Source organism: Pseudonaja textilis, chromosome 3 (assembly GCF_049901715.1).
Source record: "Pseudonaja textilis isolate UNSWEBS1 chromosome 3, rPseTex1.2, whole genome shotgun sequence".
Taxonomy (NCBI): Eukaryota; Metazoa; Chordata; class Lepidosauria; order Squamata; family Elapidae; genus Pseudonaja; species Pseudonaja textilis.
In genome coordinates, this window is record NC_141992.1 from 187,008,592 (window position 1) to 187,029,615 (window position 21,024).

Consider the following 21,024-nt stretch of genomic DNA (forward strand, 5'->3'; position numbering starts at 1 on the left):
ACAGTCACATGATCACAATTCAGGCACTTGGAAAACAAGCTCTTTTATGACAACTAGAACATAGAATAATGAGGTTGGAAGGGAACCTTAGAGGCCTTTTAGTCCAACCCACTGTCCAAGCAGGAAAACCCTATACATGCATACACACACATATATACCGTGACCAGCAGTCACATAATTTGTAACCTTCCCAGTAATCTTTTGACAAACAAAGTCAATTGGGGAAGCCAGATTCGTTTAATGACTGTGATTCCCTTAACGACTGCAGTAAAAAATGATTGGAAAACCAGAGCCAGTCATGGGATGTCTCATTTAACACCCACACTGCTTAGCAACTGAAAATCCACTCCCAACTGTAGTTATAAGTCAAGGATTACCACAGTATATAATTAAAAAAGAATAGTCAGGATGCTCAAAAATGCATATTTTATTGACTGAATTTGCAGATTGCACTGAAATACATGATTCATTTTTTTTTTTGACTTGCCCTGTTGTGCAAAACCCCATTGGCGCAATTAGTAAAGCATGCTTCACCGCTTAGCATTATGAACCTATCTAGCTATGTGGGATTTATTCAACAAGCTAAGTTAAGTCCAGCAAAACCTAAGGGGCCTTACAAAGGGTAGCCTATGCCGATGTGAGCCCAGTGTGTGTCAGGAGAACCCAACCTTTCTGGTTGATAAACCATAGTTGGGGCTCAGCATTGTGTAAACTCTGCCTACTGAGGCTAATTTAGGAAACCATGGCTTAGCGTACATTATCCCATCCAAAGAAGAGCTGAGATATAATTTTTTTAGCAGCAGGAAATACGATATCGCCAGAGATTAGCCAAGACCTGATCTTGTCATTCCACAGAGAATGACATAAAATCATGGCTTTAAATGATTAAAAACTAGAACGCTAACATCAAATGCCCTGACCCAAAAGGCACCCCTTTACTGAATGTGCTCCACTGGAAGATAAGATAACCATTGGTTGCAGATGCTTCCGTTTGGATTCTGGAGTGGCCGGGACTCTTCATGTCCTAAATGGCCTCTTCCAACTCCATCCATCTAAGATCCATAAGTCCGTTTCCCTTCTGGAAGCAAAGTTATTCTGTATTCAGGGTATATCTTTGCCTTATCAAAATCTTGCTACTACATAAAGGATAAACTAGTGGCTTATTTTAGACAAAAGCAAGGTAACAGAAACATGCAAACATCTACCTGTTTCAGTCAAACAAATGGCAGACACCTGATCTAAAAGGATTTAGGATCAACCCAAAAGACTATTTAGAACAGAGAACAATAGGGTTGCAAGGGACATAAAAGGTCTTCTAGTCCAACCTGCTGCCGATGGAAGGAGACCAGAGGTGGTATTCAGCAGGTTCGGACCAGTTCTGGAGAACCAGTAGCGGAAAAGTTGAGTAGTTCAGAGAACCAGGAAATATCACCTCTGACTGGCCCTATACAATCCTAGAGAAATAACCGTCTTCTTGAAAATCTCCAACCCACAACTTATGGGAGCAAGTCATTCCATGGATTAATTGTTCTCACTGTCAGCAAACTTCTCCTGAGTTCTCAATTGGATCTCTGTTTAATGAGCTTACATTTCAAATGGAAATTTAACATTTACATTGAGTTTATCCAGGCTTGTCTCATGAGTCAGTCACAGAACATTTCACCTTTGCAAGACATTTACATCTTCGATGACCAATCTGACAGAGCAAGCAATCTTTTGGTCAAGAAGCTTCATATTCTGCGGGGAGGACTTCCTTTCATTTAAGTTAAGAGCGCTTTAGATCAGGGGTCTCCGGCCTTGGCAACTTTAAGCCTGACAGACTTCAAAACTCCCACAATTCCCCAGCCAGCTTTGCTGGGAATTCTGGGAGTTGAAGTCCGCCAGGCTTAAAGTTGCTGAGACCCCTGCTTTAGATGTCCTCTACAGTAAATGTCAAGATGAAATGGCTTCCTGAGGTAACACCCATGGAATGTCATGAGGGACATCGAAATGCAAAATTAATTCCACAGAACTACCCATCGTGAAACTGTTTCGCAAAACTCCTTCTGGAATAAATGGAAGTCATAAGGGAAACAGGATGTCCATAAAACTTCTGAATCATGCATCTGTCCGAGAAAGCCTGTGTCAAAGGACGTGTTGATGTATTACAACGATGCTGATGAGCAGGAAAAATAAGTCATCACTGACATGTTCGAGTTAAGTGTTTTAAGATGAGTTAAACATCTGAGTTAACTATCTTAACTCAGGCTGTGTTCCGTTTGCGATAAGCCACAGCATGTAGAAACTCAGAGCGGCCTGATTCAGATGTAAAATTAGGATTCAGTAGTCTACTAGGCCAGAATTCCCCAACATTTCTGGCTTGCAGACCAGCCCGGGGAGGGGGCGGGAATGGCCCGGTTACAAACCCCTGGCAGTCCATAGCTTGGAGACCCCTGCACTAGGCACACCAGCAGAGACAAAGAAGGAGCTACGCCAGCTTCTCTCCCAAACTTGATACAATATAGTGACATACACTATAAAAAGGTAAAGGTTCCCCTCACACATACGTGCTAGTTGTTTCTGCCTCTAGAGGGCGGTGCTCTTCTCCGTTACAAAGCCGAAGATCCAACGCTGCCCAAAGACGTTGTCTCCATGGTCATGACTAAACGCCAAAGGCGCACGGAACGCTGTTACCTTCCCGTCAAAGTGGTCCCTATTTTTCTACTTGCATGTTTACATGCTATCGAACTGCTAGGTTGGCAGAAGTTGGGACAAGTAACAGGAGCTCACTCAGCACTAGGGATTTGAACCGCCGAACTGCCGACCTTTCTGATCGACAAGCTCAGCGTCTTAGCCACTGAGCCCCCAAAGTCCCCTGACGTACACTATACATTATGACTAACATGTGCACTTAAAAGACTTTTCTTTGGTTTAAGTATAGGATGTTCAAATTGTTATCTCCCCATTCAATGCTTCAAGAAATATACAGGTAGCCCTTGACTTACGACCACAATTTGAGCCCAAATGTTCTGTTGTTAAGTAAGACATTTGTTAAGTGAATTTTACCCCACTTAACCAACTTTCTTGCCACAGTTGTTAAGTGAAGCACTGCAGTTGTTAAATTAGTAAATCGGTTGTTCAGTGAATCTGGCTTTCCCCTTTGACTATGGTTGTCAGAAGGTTGCAAAAGGGGATCGTGTGGCCCTGGGACCCTGCAACCGTCATAAATATTAATCAGTTGCCAAGTGTCTGGATTTTGATCACATGACCATGGGGATGCTGTAACGGTCATAAGTGCGAAAAATGGTCGTAAGTCACTTTTTTTCAGTGCCATTGTAATTTCGAATGGTCACTAAGTGAACTGTTGTAAATTGAGGACTACCTGTGGTCCGGAATCAGTGGGATTTGGTTCTCAATTGAAATGTCTGCCGAATAAAAATCAAAGGTAGCCATGCCAAATTTTCAGCACCTATTCCCAAACACTCTATCGGTCCTCAATTTATGACCACAATTGAGCCCAAATTTTTCTGTTAACTGAGTTCTGCCTCACGTTATGACCTTTCTTGCCACCGTTGTTCAGTGAATCATTGCAGTTATTAAGTTAGTGACACAGTTGTTAAGGGAATCCAGCTTCCTCATTGAATTTGCTTGTCAGAAGGTCACAAAATGAGATTACAACCTCGAGACACTGCAATCGTCATGAATATGAACCAGCTGCCAAGCATTTGAATTTTGATCATGTGACCGTGGGAATGCAGCAAAGATGTGAAAAATGGTCATAAGTCACTTTTTAAAGTGCCTGTGATGACCCAGGGTATAACACAAACGTAACAAAATCCAGAACATAAATAAATGTCCTTGAATGCCTCCAATTTGGCCCCACTGTTCAATAATACTCAATTGGAGATAAAACGTACTCAAAAATAGTCTTCAAAAGAAAGCAATACAGTCCGAACTTAATGAGCAGATAGAGGTGAAATAAAAAACCAAACAAACTACAATGATGAAATTTCCACAATGGAACAAGAGAAGTATTTACCAAATTCAAGGAGATAACAAGGCACTGTCTGTTGGAAGGACGCCAACCAAGATAACTTCAGACCAAAAGAAAACACGCTTTGTTTCCAGCGTTTGCCAGTACGCAGATCCAAACTCTTATTCAGTTCTCACACCTGCAGCCCATGAAGAGGATCAAGGCCCTCTCCTCCCGAGTAGACCACATCTCTCTCTTATCCTCTCCTCCCTGCGTGCCCTAGGAAGGAGAGGTGATGGGCCTGGGTCCTCCTCTGACTGCTTAGCCGGCCTCTGCCCTTCCCCAGCCTCCTCCACAACCTCTGGAGCCACACTTCCACTCCCTGTCGGTTGTTCCTCCTCTCCCTCAGAGTCAGTCTCCATCAGGGGCATGACAGTGCCGTTGTAATTTTGAACAGTTACCATACAAATGGCTATAAGTTGAGGATGATCTGTATAGACATTTAGCTTCATTTCAAAACTAATCCGAGTGGCAAAAGCTCCCCAGATTCTCCCTTCAGTCAAATATAAGACATTCCCTAAATAGAGTAGGCATTTTGTGAATAAGTAGGTCTTAAAAGACACTGTTCGCTTTAAAAATTTAAAAACACTGAACTGTTCCTTCTCTTTGTCTTAATTGCATGTTCGAATTTAAATTTTAAGGAATCTGGGGCATGACTTTGGGGATGAACTAAAAAAAAGGGCACATAGCAGGTGGAAGCAAAAATAATAATAATAATCCAAAATCCTGAAATCAGAGGGGAAAAAACCTAAAGATTTTACAGCTGCTAGCAAGCTTAACTCTGGTGCTATTTTAAGTGCCTTATCTCCAAGCTGAGGAACAAAGACAAGATAACAGTATCTTGACTTCCTCATTCTACAGCTTACATCAGTTTATGAGTGACAGTAAACCATGATTTTATTGTGGGTGCTTTTTTAAAAATGAGCTATTATAGGCAAATGCAAATAAATAAATTTGCACTTGCCTATTATAGTTCATTTATAGTTCTCTCTGTTCAAGCATCGGGTGCTTTGGAAAATAGCTTGACCCCCTCCTCTCTGTGGCAGCCCCTCAAATATTGGAAGACTGCTATCATGTCTCCCCTGATCCTTCTCTTCACTAGTCTAGCCATGCCCAGTTCCTGTAACTGTTCTTTGTATGTTTAGCCTCCAGTCCCCTAATCATCCTAATTGCTTCTGAAAATCTTTTCAGCAAGTATGATGTGTGTGCCCTACACACATATACACAGTCACATTTTCTCCTTTGACCATGGATCTTTGCTCAGCCCAAGAACACACCAACCCCAAACCTAACAAGCCCATGATAGCTCAGAACAGTAATAGCAGTAGCACTTAAGACTTATAAACCACTTCATAGTGTTTTATAGGACTTTCTGTTTACAGTCAGCATATTGTCCCCAACAATCAATGATATGTGAACCAGCACAGGTAGTCCTCGACTTACAACAGGGTTGCAGTGTCCCAGGGTCATGTGATCACCTTTTGATGAGCAAAATCAATGGGGAAGCCAGATTCACTTAACAGTGGTGGTACTAACTTACCAACCACAGTGATTCAGTTAACAACTATGGCAAGAAAGGTCGTAAAATGGGACTAAACCAATGTCTCACTTAAGGCAACAGAAATGTTGGGCTCAATTGTAGTTGTAACTCGAGGAGTAGCTGTTAACACCTCATGCCATTCTAGATACAGCCAGGTGCTTCACAAAGTTAGTGAGATCCAATTGCTATCAAATCATCCTGAAACAAGCAAAAAATAGTGCTTGTTGCTTCATACGTGTTAAGGACTTTCAGTTCTCATTTTACACTGGTTCCCTTATTTTCATATTTGCCACCAAAAGCAAACCTACAAGTATACTAATTACTTTTTTTTTTTTTTTTAGCAAAGAGCACACCCGAACCAAGTAACTCTTTCCAGTAAAACCACAGTTTTTTTATTGTATTTTCTTGACAGCTTTGCTTCTCCTTCTCTTAGTCCTCTTTTCTCATAGCCATGTGTGTTCTTTTTCCTCTGTAGTACAAGTTTACAAAAAGGAGAGCCAATTTGGTGGTGTGGTTAAAGAATTGGCTAGAAACCAGGAGACTGTGAGTTCTAGCCCTGCCTTAGGCACAAAGCCAGTCAGTCGGTGACTTCAGGTCAATTACTCCGTTGTAGTTCCAAGAAGAAGGCAAGGATAAACCAATTCCAAAAATGTTGCCAAGAATTACATGGTTTGGAAACTAACTTGAAAGGGGAAAAAAATAGGTATAGAAAGAAACATACAATCTTCTTGTCCCAGAGGTGCTTTTTCCAAAAGGCAACTGGACTTTCTTGGTTTTCTTTCTTTGAAAACATTTCACTTCTTATCCAAGAAGCTTCTTCAGTTCTGAAGAACAGTTCTGAAGCTTCTTGGATGAGAAGCGAAATATTTTCAAAGGAAAAAATGTCCAGTTGCCTTTTGGAAAAAGCACCTTTGGGACAACCATGTCCAGGATGTTTGAGAATCTCCATAGACATGCAATCTTCTTGGTCCTCCTCCATTTCCAAGCTTCCCCGAATGAGCTAAAGAGACCTCTTCTTCTCTACAATAATTCTGCGAGGTTGAGCTAAAGGTCTAGTTCAAAGTTTCCAAGATTGATGATGTACTAGAACTATGGTAGAGCAGGGGTCTTCCAACCTTGGAAACTTGAGGAGTTGTGGACTTCAACTCCCAGAGTCCCTCAGCCAGTTTTGCTGGCTGAGGAACTCTGGGAGCTGAAGTCCACAACTCTTCAAGTTCCCAAGTTGGAGACCCCTGTGGTAGAGTATCTTAACTATGATACATTAGCTTTCATGTTCTTTCCCTTCCTCTAAAATAACTGCCAATCCATAACTACTTTTCATATGCAATCCTTTATTAGTAGAAACAATTGGCTTCTCACACCAATTAAAATTCCTCCATTAGCATTCCCGGCCACTAGTTAGTTCTAAATAAAGTTACACTTTTCCAGACAGAATTAACAGTTTTTCCAACTTAAAAAAAAAAAAATTCTTTTAAGAGTAATTCAACAGTAGCTTCTCTTCACTAGAGGCTGGTAAGTCATATGTCTGGGAGTTTTCCATTCTGATTCCTGAACTGAGCAGAATCTGCATTTGCTATCCTGCATAGCTCCATCCAACTCTTTGGTTCTTTGATTTTTTGGCGAGGGAAAATAAATTCCAAGCAGCAAGTAATATTCCAGATTTTGCTAACCGATTTATTTTCCTTTCCTTTTTTGGTGCTAATGCTTTTGAATCCTCACAAAAACAGGACATAAGACGGATCTGCCTATTATTCACTAGTTGCATAATTCATTCCTCTCTTAATTTTCAGTTCCTGCTGGCCAGCTGGGAAAAAGATCAGTTTTACTGACAATTAAGATACAAAAAGCTTCTTTTTGTAAGGCAGTAAATGCATCAGACAAGGATTAAAACCATTCAGTATGCCTTGAAGCATTATCACTGTGGAATTTTTGGTACCCTCTGAGCTATTTTTCTTGCAGATGTTTCAGTACTCAACAAGATAACATCATCAGTGCACTGATGATATTGCCTAGCTGGGTAATGAAATGTCTGCAAAAAACGATCAGGCTCAGAAAGTACCCTCTACCCCTCAGTTCAATCCTGAGGTACAAATATTTTCTTCTATTAGCTTTATTGCACTTTCCCTTTAACTCAGACTGTAAATTTAATTACCTTTAATTTTAAACCCAACCAGCCAGCATTGCTCAAATGTAAAATCTTGTAAGTTCCCCTTCTGGGGTTTTTGCCTGCTCAGCTTTTGAAAATGCTTTCATATGTTAAATGCAATGTAGTTAATAAACTACAAGGACTGAATGAGTGTCTTAGACAATGACAATGAATGTCTTAGCATGTAACTCTGCTTTCTTCAGCAAGCCATGGTTAAACAATCCATGCTTAATTGGTTAAACCCTGCTAATGCAACAGATTAAAGAAAATTAACAGGGCCTTCTTAAGAGGAAGCCTGATAATCAAAAATTAAAAATGTTCAAACACTGATACATGATATGAATGATCAATTTTGTGGCTATATTCAGTCCCCAAATATCTGCTTTGTTGCATCTGGAGCATGCTACCAGAATGCAATAGCGAATAACATTTATTTATTAAATCTATACGCTGCCCATCTCACTATCAAGGGCAGCTTACAACATCATAAAATGACAATATAAAACAGAATGTTCAATCAATCAATCAATCAGAATAGAGCTGAAAGGCTCTATTCTGATTGATTCAGGAGACCCAATACTTCCACATTAAATCTACTGTATATATTAAAAAATATTAAAAGGCCCTCTACATTAAAAATATTAAAAACAATTAACATTAAAAGTCAAAAGAAAACTGGGCAAATCCATTCATAGTAGCCTTATTTGGCTACCACCTCTCCCGTTTTCCCTAAAACAAGGGCCCAAAATGAATGCTTCGATTTTTTGTGGTATTTAAGGAGCCTACTTCAGGGGTCCCCAACCACCGGTCCGCGGACCGGTACCGGTCCGTGGGTCATTTGGGACCGGGCCGCCTACTTTGCTTCGGCGCCATCTTGTTCCAACATGCTGGATCGAGCGCTGGTTTTGACGTGGTCCCTCAGCCTCTCTCGACCAAAAACGTCAGCTCCACGCTGTGCGTGGCTAGAGAAAAGGGAAACGTGGTAGCCGTGGAGAAGCTGCTCTCCCTAAGAAGGAGGCTCCTGATTCGCCAGGCTTACGGCAGGAGTTCTGTGAAGGGAGGCTACGCTGCTGCCGATTACCTCGATCCCAGCCTGCACGAACTCCCTTGCCCTCTTTGGAAGCGGCCGGCGACCTGGTCAAGACTCATGAGAAGCTCTTCAATCACCTCACCAACACGCGGCTACAGGCCACTCAGGTGAGCGGCAGGAAATGGGAATTGGGCAGCCATAGACCAGCCGTCTCTCTGTCTGACGGCCTCGGCCGAATCTCTGCCTCCCAGCGCGCTTGGTCCTCCGCCCGCAGGCTTCCCCGGCCCCTTGCCAAGCGGGTTTTCCACCCCAGCCCGGCAGGGCCCTCGCTGCCTTCCCCTCGCCTGGCCGGCCGGGCTCCTTGGGCAACCCGGCTGCCTAGTGCCGAGAAGCACGCTGCCAGGCGGGGGCCACGTGGCGCAGGGCAACACGCCACCGCCCGGCCCTGGCGAGGGAAAGCAGCGGGTGCTCCCTGGGCGGCAGCCATGGCCCTGCCACCAGGGAAGCGGCAGCCCAGCTCCGGAGCTGATCCACACCTGACTGGCTGGAAAGGAAGGGTGTGTAGCGTTGGTGTTGTGTGTGCAATTTCTTGGCATGTGGCGGGGCTCTTTTGGCCAGCCCCGATTTTTTTTTTTCAGAGGGGAATATCATGCCTGCATTAACCATGATTATTAAATCCAATCCAACTTTGATTATAATTAAATTAAGTCATAACTAGCTTTTCAATGAGTGGAATACATAATAAAATAAATAAATAAGTAAAAAATAATAAATAAATAAATAAATAATAAATAATAATAAAAAAAACCTAGCCGGTCCTTGAAAAAGTGTTTCTGCGTGAAACCGGTCCCTGGTACAAAAAAGGTTGGGGACCACTGGCCTACTTCATTGTTTAACGTGTCTCTTCCTTACTGCTCCGAAATTAACCTTGCACAGCCAATAATTCCACTGCTTTGCTTGAAAATGAATGCCCGCAAACAGTCTACAACTCTTGAAGACCCTTTTTCTTTAAAAAAAGCAAGGTATGTCCTGCTACCACATGGAACTGCCCAGGCCAATATATAGAAGAATAGCTTACCTAAGTTGAGACTGGAGTTTTCCCGCTTTATTTATGAAATCTTCCCAAATTGGATAACTTCCCTGGAAGAGAAAAAGCACAAAACTTTGATCAATGCAAATCTTTCCCCATGTCTAAAAATATTAAAACAAACCTACAAAAAAGAAAAATTCACAGTGGCAATAAACAAACACATGGGTAATGCTGATCAATGTTCTTCCTTAAAGACTCAGGATGGGGGGAAAATTCATCTTATAATAATGCCCAGTTCCTGTAACCAATAATTTCTTCCAATCAAATCCGTAAACTAACCTTGATTGTATGTAGACAAAAATGGAGGCTACTTTGGAATAACCGTTACTCTTAACTTTACAAAGGAGTTGGGGAAAACAAACAACCTGTTCACACAATCAGCCCACAACCAACTGAAGATTGTTAAAATTCATTTCAACCAAGATAGAACCTGGTTACACAGAATTTTAAATCCATCATCAGCCATAATGGAAAGACATTCAACTCTCAAACGTATAGATACAGATTATTGTGAATTTATGACTGGTTGCTTTGCAATCTCGAAAAACCTCACCCCATTCCTAAGAGGTCTGTAAGGGGAGTGCATAAGTGCACCATCGTGCCTTCCGTCCCTGTCCTATTGTCCCCATTTATTTGTACCTATTCCTGTATTCGTACTCATGTTTATACCTATTATCTTGTAAGTGATTGACAAATGAAATCAAATCAAATAAATAAAAAATACTTACAACCCAGACTCGAAATTTCATGAGGGCCTCCCCCTGCAGTCACATGACTGAATTTAGGTATTTGGCAACTTGAGTACATTTACGACTACTTGCAGCAGTCCTGCAGTCACATGATTTATGATATGTTTAGGGGAAGCCAATAGTTACTACCAGTTTCTGGCAAAAAAAAACAACTCCCTACCCATAGAAAACAATGGGTTCACCTAATGATTGCTGTGTTCACTTTACAACCGGCCCTCAAAAGGCCACAACATTTGGTACTGTCATGTGGTGACTTGCTTTATGACTATCACAATTTATGAGCAAAACTGTGGGGTTTATTTATGGTCGAAAGTCGAGGAATCCCATACATTTTTACTAATGGCATTTTTAAAATTTGTTTAAACTGACCCAAAGAGCAACCTAGGAATAAGGATATAGTATGTATCAGTGATTGCTAAACTCTTTGATTCAATTACCCCATTTTCCCAGTCTCAAATAATTTTATTCCAGTATACCCACAAAAAACCAGACTTTGTTGTTTTACACAAGTGTCTCAACAGCAGCAGCAGTCCCAAACGGGATGCTGAACGAATAATGACAAATTGTTTCTAGTTGAAGAACCACTGGCCTGCGTACATACACGTTTACTTTCTAGTACACAGGGATATGAAATTTGCAGAAATTATAAAAACCGTGTGAGGGGAAAAATATCACACCAGGAGCAGGGGAAGCAGAGTGAAAATTTTGGAAAAAGTGCAACACTTTCTTTTATTTGGTGAATTATTTTTTTTATTTTTACAACAAAGACAAACAAGTAAAACCATCTTTCAATTCAACAATGTGTCAGTTGGGTATATATATCCTGTGCACATAATAATATCATACATTTCTTATTTGTTTATATACAGTATATAACCATTCTAATCAATATTTTATCTCACATTAATCAGCTACTATGTTATGTTAAAAAGTGCAACATTTTCTACCAAGCTTCATTTGATTGCACTGACAAATTGAAAAACATTATTTGAAACAAGGTTCGGGAAGAGCACCTGCCTCAAAAATCTGATTAGTCCTCAGATATTGTCTTGTAGGCTGGGTGACATCATTGAGTAGTAGCAAAATTCTGCCTTTTTGCAGAGAGAATTTATTACAGAGTGCAAGGAGCAGCCTGAAATAACTCCTTTGTAGGCATGATGACTTGAAGGCCTTCCTAAGACTTCCTCCATCTGGGTAAGTCTTCCCCTGAAGCTCCAGATCTCTGATGACAGAGCAAAAGATTCCAGGAAAGAGACAAGTCCATGCCAACTAATTATAGAGGTCTGGTTCAAGACTTATGTTTGTTTATACGTTAACCAAACTTGTTATATGTTAACCAACAGATAAAATAAAATTATTTGGTGTATTTGAGACATAAAGAATAACAGTTTGGTTTAGTATTAACACAATGGGCCTAGGAACCAAAATATTGAGTTCTTTAGGCATAAAAACTGGCTGGATTACTTTGGGCTAATTACACCAGGAGGGTGTGTGAGTTCTAGTCCCACTTTAGGCATGAAAACCCTGGAAGACTTTGACCAATCACCAGGAGAGAGTTCTAATCCTGCCCTAAGCACAAGAAAGCCAGCTGAGTGACTTTGGGCCAATCACCAGGAGAAAGTGGCTTCTAGTTTTTAGGCATGAAAGCTGGCTGGGTGTCTTTGGGCCAATCATTTTCTTTTGGCTCAACCCACTTCACCGGTGGGGAAAATAGGTGGAAGGAATATTACCCACGTTCTCCATCCTGAGCTATTTGCAAACAATAACAAAGGCAAGATAAAAATCAAATAAATAAAATGATGCATCCTTCTAAGTATGAACTGCAATTCTCTTCTTCCCCACGTCCAAATTTTGAACCACAAAGTCTGGAGGGAATGCAATGAGGCAAGTCAATTCCTAACTCTACTCCCAGCCTGCTTAATCCCCTTTCCCCTTAAACTCAGCCCAAACTCTGATTTGGTTTTGACAAGAGGGCTGCCATTGCTCTGGGGCAATTCAACAACTCCAGAATCATCCCACTTTCCCCAGGAGACACCGCAAAAGACCCATGAAATAAAGACACCATTCTGTCAAGAATCAGTCACTTCTCGGTAATCATGAAACCAGATTGGAGCAGCTCTAGGCTGAGCAAAAGATCTGTCAACTGTTGATGATTTTGAAGTACCAAGAAATAGGTAAGACTCCCACTCTGGCCTCAGCCTCACCTGTTACAGCACAAGCTCCAAACAAAACAGCAATTCATTCAGGCATTCTCAGATTTCTTGTCTCTCTGGTTCATTTTCGCCAAGCTTCAAAACCATCCACTTCATTTGTCAGGGATTTTTTTCCCGAGAAGTGTTTTGTTTCTTAACACAACATGAAGTGTTTTGCCTATGTTTTCATTGTATGAGATTTCATAACATTTAGCCTAATCCTTTACTGAATTATTTATTTAGTCCCCAGATAACTATAACAGGCCTTTCTTCTAGACTAGGGGTCTTCAAACTTTAAGACTTGTAGACTTCAACTCTCAGAATTCCTCCTTCAATCATGTTAGCTCAGGAATTCTGGGAGTTGAAGTCCACAAGCCTTAAACTTGCCAAGTTTGAAGACTAGTGGTGGTATTCTATTGGTTCGGCCCGGTTCTGTCAAGCCGGTAGCACCGATGAGCAGTGGAGACTGAATCAGTTCTCTCCGCCACTCTGCTGTTGGGCCCACCTGCCTGCCTGGGCTACCATACTCACCTCTATTCCCTGCTCTTGAAGCACAGCTGCTTTGCGCGGCACAGCAGAGTGCAGTGCGCTAGCTGCTGACGCAACTGAGAGTGCAGGCTTGCAGGAGGTGGGTTGGAATGCCTCTGTGCCTGCACAAAGTGCGCGTTTGGTGTGTGCGCACATGCAAAGTGTGTCCATGCATGCAAAATGCACCCACTGAACTGGTGGTAGACAATTTTGAAACACACCACTGTTGAAGACCCTTGTTCCAGACAGTCAAGGCCTAACATAGACTTCTCCAACCTTGCTTCATATCAACTCATCAAGTTGAACTGAATGGTTGATCATGATCACCCACTGAGTTTCATGATGGGAGGTAAACTAAGACTTGACCAGGCCTGCCGTAGTCCAAGAGCTTAACCAATGTACCATATGTACAGCAACATCAGGGTCACATTAAGGGCACCAATGGCATCCTTATGTGCTCTGCGGCTCATAAACTGGGCAGCTGTGTGGCCCACTTGATAAAGAAGGGGATTTGTAGATATCGATGTATGTGTACAGATTTTTTTTTTTCAAGGAGAAAAGATAAAACCTTGATTCTTTCATCCTGAGAAATCTATTGAACATCATCCCATTCATTTAACAACATCATCCAGTACTTTAGGGGTTGTCACAGAGAAGAAGGGATTGACTTACTCTCCAAGGCCCCAGAGGGCAGGACAAAAAGTAATGGGTGGAAGCTTGTTAAAGAGAGATCCAACTTAGAACTAAGGAGAAATTTATCTGACAGTGACAATAATTAATCAATGGGACAGCTTATCTCCCAGAGTTGTGGGTGCTTCCTCACTGGAGGTTTTCAAAAATAAACCGGACCACCTTTTGAGCAGGATGGTGTAAGGCTCCTGCCTTGAGCAAGGGGTTGGACTAGAAGACCTCCAAAGTCCCTTCTAGCCTTATGATTCTATGTTCTATCCTCTTCACTTAACAAGTGCCAACTGGCTGCGGTAACTCTTCCAATCTATCAAACAGAAGATGAATCTCTTATTATTTGTTACACTTCAATGCAATTTTCTGCCTCTCTTCATGGTTAATATATATTTTCATTATGTTCACTAGGGAGAGAAAATCCAGGAGGGAATAACACATGCAACCTAATACAGCAATTATTCTCCCTCAAACCAAAATAAGATGATACAAATGTCAGGTGATTCAAAACTCTAATTCCAGGCAACCTCGAACAGATTAACAAATGAAAAGGGCAACGCTATAGGTATAGCCCCAAAACACAGGCACAGAATTTTCACCACTACCCTGTATTTTGAGAAAGGGTCACTCAAATCGTCTTCCTCTGGCACAAGAAGACACATGTCTTAAACCAAAGGAACATTGTCATTTGTCATTAAGAAAACAAGCATATCCAAATAGGCTAAATGATAACTTTCTGGAGAACAACAGGTGGAAAATGGTTGCATTCTAGCATAATCCTAATGTCAAGGACTGCTATCATTGTGTTTTAAGTACCAAGATTTAAAAACTCACCATCCTTAATTAGCTTGAAAGAAAGCTCTTATTTTAGCTAGTTTACTGTTCATGTGTGTAGATTGTTGCTTTTTTCCCACATTTTCAGTTTTCTAAACCTATCAGCTATGTTACACACCTCACCACAATCTTTTACTCCAAATATATTGCCCTACAATACTTTACGTATTTTCTATCCCTCAGTACTAAATTAAAAAATTAAAAAATTCATATTACCCATAAGCTACTAAGCAACAGAAGAGGTTAAAAGGGGGATGAATCCATCCAGCATAATGATTGAAGAGATCATTAATTCAGGTTAATTGCTATAATTCAATTAGTGTTGAATTTACACAACCTTGATTAAATTAAATCAATTGTACTTAGCTGATTTACAATTGGGTGGTTCAGCTATATCTCCTGAGATACAGTTGCCCTAAATGTATTTTTCTGCCTTGTTTGTCCTAACTGTGGAATAAAAGAGATTTAGAGGAAAACTTTTATGACTCAAAACAACATGATCACTAATCTCATGTCTGGCCTTTTCTGACCCAAAATTTCTCGCACATTCTTTCATGAGCACAGAAGAAAATTGCTTAGCTATCTGAGAGTAGCATGAATGCACAAAATTAGAAAAATAAATGCTTCTCACAGCCGAATTATGCCTACCTCACTAAAATGTGGCTTTTATTTAGAGATGCTATAGGGTCCTTGAAGGTGATCTTTCAGCTTGCTTGTTTTCTTGCAGACATTTCATTACCCAAACTAACACCATCAGTACTACCCTGTTTCCCTGAAAATACAACCTACCGCGAATGTAAATTCTAGCTTTTTACATGTGCACCCAATATAAGCCCTACCCCCAAAATAAGCCCTAATTAAGACCCCACCCATTCCAGAGTGCATGGGTAAAAATTAAGCTAGGGTGGGGATGGGGGAGGTGGAGCTGCCCTACTAACTTACCTTTGGACAGTTGTAGCCAGGCCTTGCACACCCCAACACCTGCCTTGCCGGCCCATTTCTTCTGCAACCGGCAAGCCTTTCCTGAAGGCCTCTGTAGCTGATAACAAAGCTCCAGATCGATCCGGAACTCTGTTATCGGCTGCAGAGGCCTTCAGGGAAGCCTTGCCGGCCGCAGAAGAAATAATTTCTGAAGACCTCTGACAGCAAAAAGAAGGCTGGAGGTGATGCACGCAAGTGGGTGGTCAGTGGATGACATCCCCCTCAAAATAAGACCTGGTGCCTTTTTTGGTGGCAAAAAAAATATAAGACAGAGTCTTATTCTCGGGAAAACATGGTACCATAGTAAGGAGTGCAGTTTGCTGTTAGTTTATAGATATTGCAGTAGCTTGCCCTGTCCGTGTTAGGGAGGGTGGTCTTAAGAGATTCTTTGGTAGATCAGTTCATTGTTGGTCTTTGGCAGTTTCTTGACTGGGGTATTGTTTACTTGATTGTTGGTCTGATGTTAACCTTGGAATTAATCTATGCCAGCAGTCCCCGATCTTTGGGGCTTGGCGGCCTGGCTGGGGGGAAAGGGGAATTCAGCCGCCCAAGTGGTGGGCTGGCACATGCACCTGTGCCCATACAGCCCTTGCGTGAAAGGTGAGCTGGCCTGCACGCAGCTCAACTTGAGCAATGGGCTGACACGCACATGTGAGTGTCCACCAGCCCGCCGCTCAAGCGAGTTGCGTGCATGGGCGCATGCTACAGCCAGCCACTCGCGCAGCCCAATTCTGAATAGACCGTGGTAGTGGGTCGCAGCCCAGGGGTTCGGGATCCCTGATCTATGTGGATCTGGAATGATGAAACATTTGCAGGCAAACAAGCAAGCTCAGAGAGCACCAAGGATTCCTCCTGTCAACCCTGAGCTACAAATATTCTCCTTTATTAGAGATGCTAATAATTACACTTTTGCCAGCTATTCTTAGTGGGACATTAGAATTGCATACGTTGGTAATAATATTTTGGGAATTGCAGCTGTAGAAATAATTATCTTAAGCAGGTATCTGCTCTAGGTGGGGTAGAAATCACATATCAAGACAGCATCTCAGGACAAATCTGCCCATGTAATTCACTGAGCAGGGAGGGGGTGCCCTTCCAATTTTGGCAAGGTCCTATGACGAGAAAATTACAGTCATTTAACACATGATTATTTGCAATTCTTCCCTACTCCTCCAATGTTATTGCAAGTAGTCCTTGACTTATAGCCATAATGTGGGCTGCCCATTACGGTCGTATGTTATGTTGGTTGTAAATGTGGCCACCCACAAAGCAACCCAATTTTATGACTTTTTGCAGTGGTTGTTAAGCAAACCCACAGAGTCATTAAGCAAATCCACTGTTTACTAGGGGACATTTTTGCTGAAAACTAGGCATAAATGCCACTTTAGGGCAAAAACCTCATAAATTACGATCATGCGACCCTAGGATGCTACAAACAGTCATAAAGATGGTCATATAATGGGGGTCAGCTGTCAGAACTTCAGAATTAGGTTGTAAGTATCTTTATGGGGTATCCGTCATAACTTCAGACATTCACTAAGCAACCGGTCACATGTCAAGGACACACTCTGTACAGGTACTCAACTTACAACAGTTCATTTAGTGACTGTTCAAAGTTACGAGACTGAAAACAAGTGACTTCTGACTTTTTCCCCCCCATACTTATGAACATTTCACCATCCCCATGGTCACATGATCAAAATCTGGCTGCTTGGCATGTATTTATGACGGATGCAGTGTCCTCGAACCATGTGATCATCTTTCGTGATAATCTGATAAGCAAAGTCAATGAGGAAGGAAGATTCACTTAACAACCCTGTTACTAACTTAACAACTGCAGTGATTCACTTAACAACTGAACCCAGAAAGGTCCTAAAATGGGGAAAAAATCACTTAACAAATGACTCAGCAACAGAAATGTTGGGCTGCACTGCAGTCACAAGTCAAGGACTACCTGTACTTTAAGTGAGGTGGGATTCAAAATTTTTTACTACCGGTTCTGTGGGCGTGGCTTGGTGGGCGGGGCCAGTTAGGCATGGAGCAGCCCCTCCCCCCATTTTTTGAGTCTTCTGGGCCTCAAGCAAGCCTCCTGGGGGGGCATTTTTGCTCCCAGGAAGCTTCCCTGGGGCTCAGGAAGGAAAAAAAAAACGGGGCCTGGAGGGGGTGTGCAGCACACCCCCATGCTTCATTTTGGGACCTTCCGTGCCTCCTGGGCGAAGCAGTAAGACAGCGAGGGGAATTCCGGTACAGCTGATCGTAGTAGGAACAGCTGATTATCGGGAGGGGGAAAAAATAAATACCTTAAGGAGTCACTAGGCGGGTGAGCGTCAGGCAGGTGGGGTGAGCGAGCGACCTACGACCGGGTCAGGGGTGTGGCCAGCCAGAAGTTACTACTGGTTCGGCGATGCATGCCAAATCCTTGCTACCAGTTTGCCCAAACCAGGACGAACTGGCTGAATACCACCACTGCTTTAAGTCCCTAGACCAGTGTTCCTCAAACTCAGCTTTAAAATGTGGACTTCAACTCCCCAGCCAGTATGAAATCGGCCAAACACTTTGCTGTTCAAATGCTGTCAAATCTACCATACAGGATGATCTGAGCATTTGTAGACCTGCTAACCTAAACTGAACATGTCAAAATGCTGCATGAAAGAACTTTGCCCATACGGATACGTCAACTCGTGCATTGCTCGCCGATTAAGAAATGGGTTTACTAAGCCAAAGTAACATTTGTTACATAAATATTTCGTTCAATCAATGAGGGAAAAGGCCACTTGCAAAACAGAAAGCAAAGAGCAAATTCCATCCTGGAAAAGATTTGCAGCTCTTGCTGTTCTTCTACACACCAGCGGCTCCCAACTGTTGCGGCTTGGCTGGGGGGCGGGGGGGAGGCGCATGGAGCCCTTGTGCAAGTGGCGGGCCAGCGGCATGCAGATAGCTTGATTTTCGCAAGTGGCAGGCACACCCACCCAAGTGCCGCTGGACTGCGCAAGTTGAGCTGCATTTGCACACACGCTTCAGCCAGCCACTTGCACAGTCTAATTGATGACAAATGCTGTAGTTGCTAAGTGGAATATCACAGGACCCATGACTGGCTTACAACCTCACTTTTCTTCTACTTGCTCAACGAAACATCCCATGACTGTAACTCATAGGGTTGATGTTAGGAGAAACTAGGAAAAAGAAACACCAGGTATGCTCAAGCTGAGCTCCTGAATGAAAGGCAAAATATCAAATTAATAGATACATCTGTCCTTCTTCCTTGATAAGGCAAATTACTTTCCTTAACAGACGTCATGCTGACATGATCCAGCTGTGATGAAGAGATGCCAAAATTCTCAGCATTGTTGCCATAGCTGATATTATTGCTGTATCAGCTATAATTTTAAGCCACTAAACTTGGTCATCCTTCTGCTATAAAAAAAGAAGCAGAGCGAAAAAACTCTGAACTTCTCATGCCATGGTAGAGAAGTTGTTTTAGAGCGCTCGAGAGCCAGAACTCAACACCACTTGGCAACATTTAAAAATGTTATGTCTGACCCAGCATCCTTATCATCCCTTAATTTCTCTATTGCGTTCAACTACACAAACATATCAAAGGTCTAAAGGCTAATATATTCCCACAGCAATTGACGGAATTCCTTGCAAAAGACTCATTCTGTAAAACTCTTGTGGGATTGGGACTCGACAGCAAAGAAAATTCTCTAAGAACATTTGGGCTTGGACAACCTAGAACTACACCACCTTACAGTTGGGACTTAAAGCATAGTACACAAAATTATCTGCTACAATGTCCTATTAGACAATGACTACTTCAGCTTCAACTGCAATGATACAAGAGCACACAACAGACACAATCTCCATGTAAACCGCTCCAAACCTGATTGCAGAAAGCACGACTTCAGCAACAGAGTGGTCAATGCCTGGAATGCACGACCTGACTCTGTTGTTACATCCTCAAACCCTCAAAACTTTAACCTTGAACTATCCACTACTGACCTCACCCCATTCCTAAAAGGTCTGTAAGAGGCGTGCATAAGTACACAATCGTGCCTACTGTTCCTGTCCTAATGTCCCCATTTATTCGTACATATTTCCTGCATTCTGACTCATGTTTATACTTATTCCTATTATCTTGTAAGCAACTGAAAAATCTAATAAATAAATAAAACAAATAACTAAATAAAACAGTATCTCCAATAACGTTAAAATCTTCCCAGCCAATCTCTGACAAGCAAAGCCAATGGGGAAAACTGTTGTGGTTCGTTGGCAACCGGTGTGGACGGCTGAGGTCTCTGAGAACGAGGACTCCGATGAGGGCCCTGCGTGTGATGCAGGGATGGGGCCAGGACTATCAGGGAGTGGGGTGCTGCCTTTGGAGCTTGTGGAGTCTGGCAGCAGTGATGAAGAGGTCCCTGAGGAGCCTGTGTCCAGTGCGCATGCACATAGGGCTGCTCAAAGGCAAGAGCAGCAGCAGCACGGGCGACTAGGGAGTAAGGCTGCAAGGTGATGGCCCCTCCCAGCCCTCAGGGGCTGGGTTATTTGCAGGAAGGTTATTTGCTTGGAGTTCTTTCAACTCCAAGTCCTGTCTATTCTGGTTTGTTTTTGGAGACTTTTGGTTTTGGATATTTCTCTGCAATTAATCTTGTGCTCTTGGCAGCCTTTCGTAACCTTGAAAGGGCTTGCTCTTATCTGGGACAATCAGTTTTAATGACTCCTTGCTGTGAATGAACAGAATTCACAGAGGCACATTAAAAAGGGTTTGCTTTTCTATATACTTGGTGTTTATTTGATTTGAACGAGGCTTGGGTCAGAACAGAAACTGGATTCACTGAACAACTGTGTGAATCACTTAACAAGTGCAGTAATTCGCTTAACAACTGTAGCACAAAAGGTCATAAAATCTGGCACGATTCACTTAACAACCACCTTACTTGGCAGCGGAAATTCTTATCCTAATTGTGGTCGTAATGAAAGCTATCGCAGTGGCCTGAGCTGCTAACAATGACCATGGAATAGCACCTGAGTTGAACCCAAATTTCTAGAACAACTAGTGGGCAACTACTGGCAACTTTACAAGAATTCCCAGAATTCCTCAGCCAGCACCCCTAGCAGGATTCCCAGGAATTCTGAGAGTTGAAATCCACAGGTCGTAAAATCGCCGTAGTAGCCCACTCCTCTTCTAGAACATGATGCAAAGGAAGAGAAGATTTTGCTCTGGAAGTCATCTCCCCTTCTTTA

General features: G+C 42.3%; 1 protein-coding gene across 23 annotated transcripts in view; it reads right to left on the reverse strand.

The window, feature by feature from the left end:
* The window catches only part of MTSS1 (MTSS I-BAR domain containing 1), a 155,122-nt gene that overhangs the window by 123,914 nt on the left and 10,184 nt on the right, over positions 1-21,024 (reverse strand). For all 23 annotated transcript variants that reach the window (XM_087931698.1, XM_087931696.1, XM_087931689.1 and 20 more), the window contains exon 2: positions 9,807-9,868. In XM_087931698.1, the coding sequence (XP_087787824.1) occupies positions 9,807-9,868 (62 nt within the window). The remainder of the gene's footprint in view (positions 1-9,806; positions 9,869-21,024) is intronic.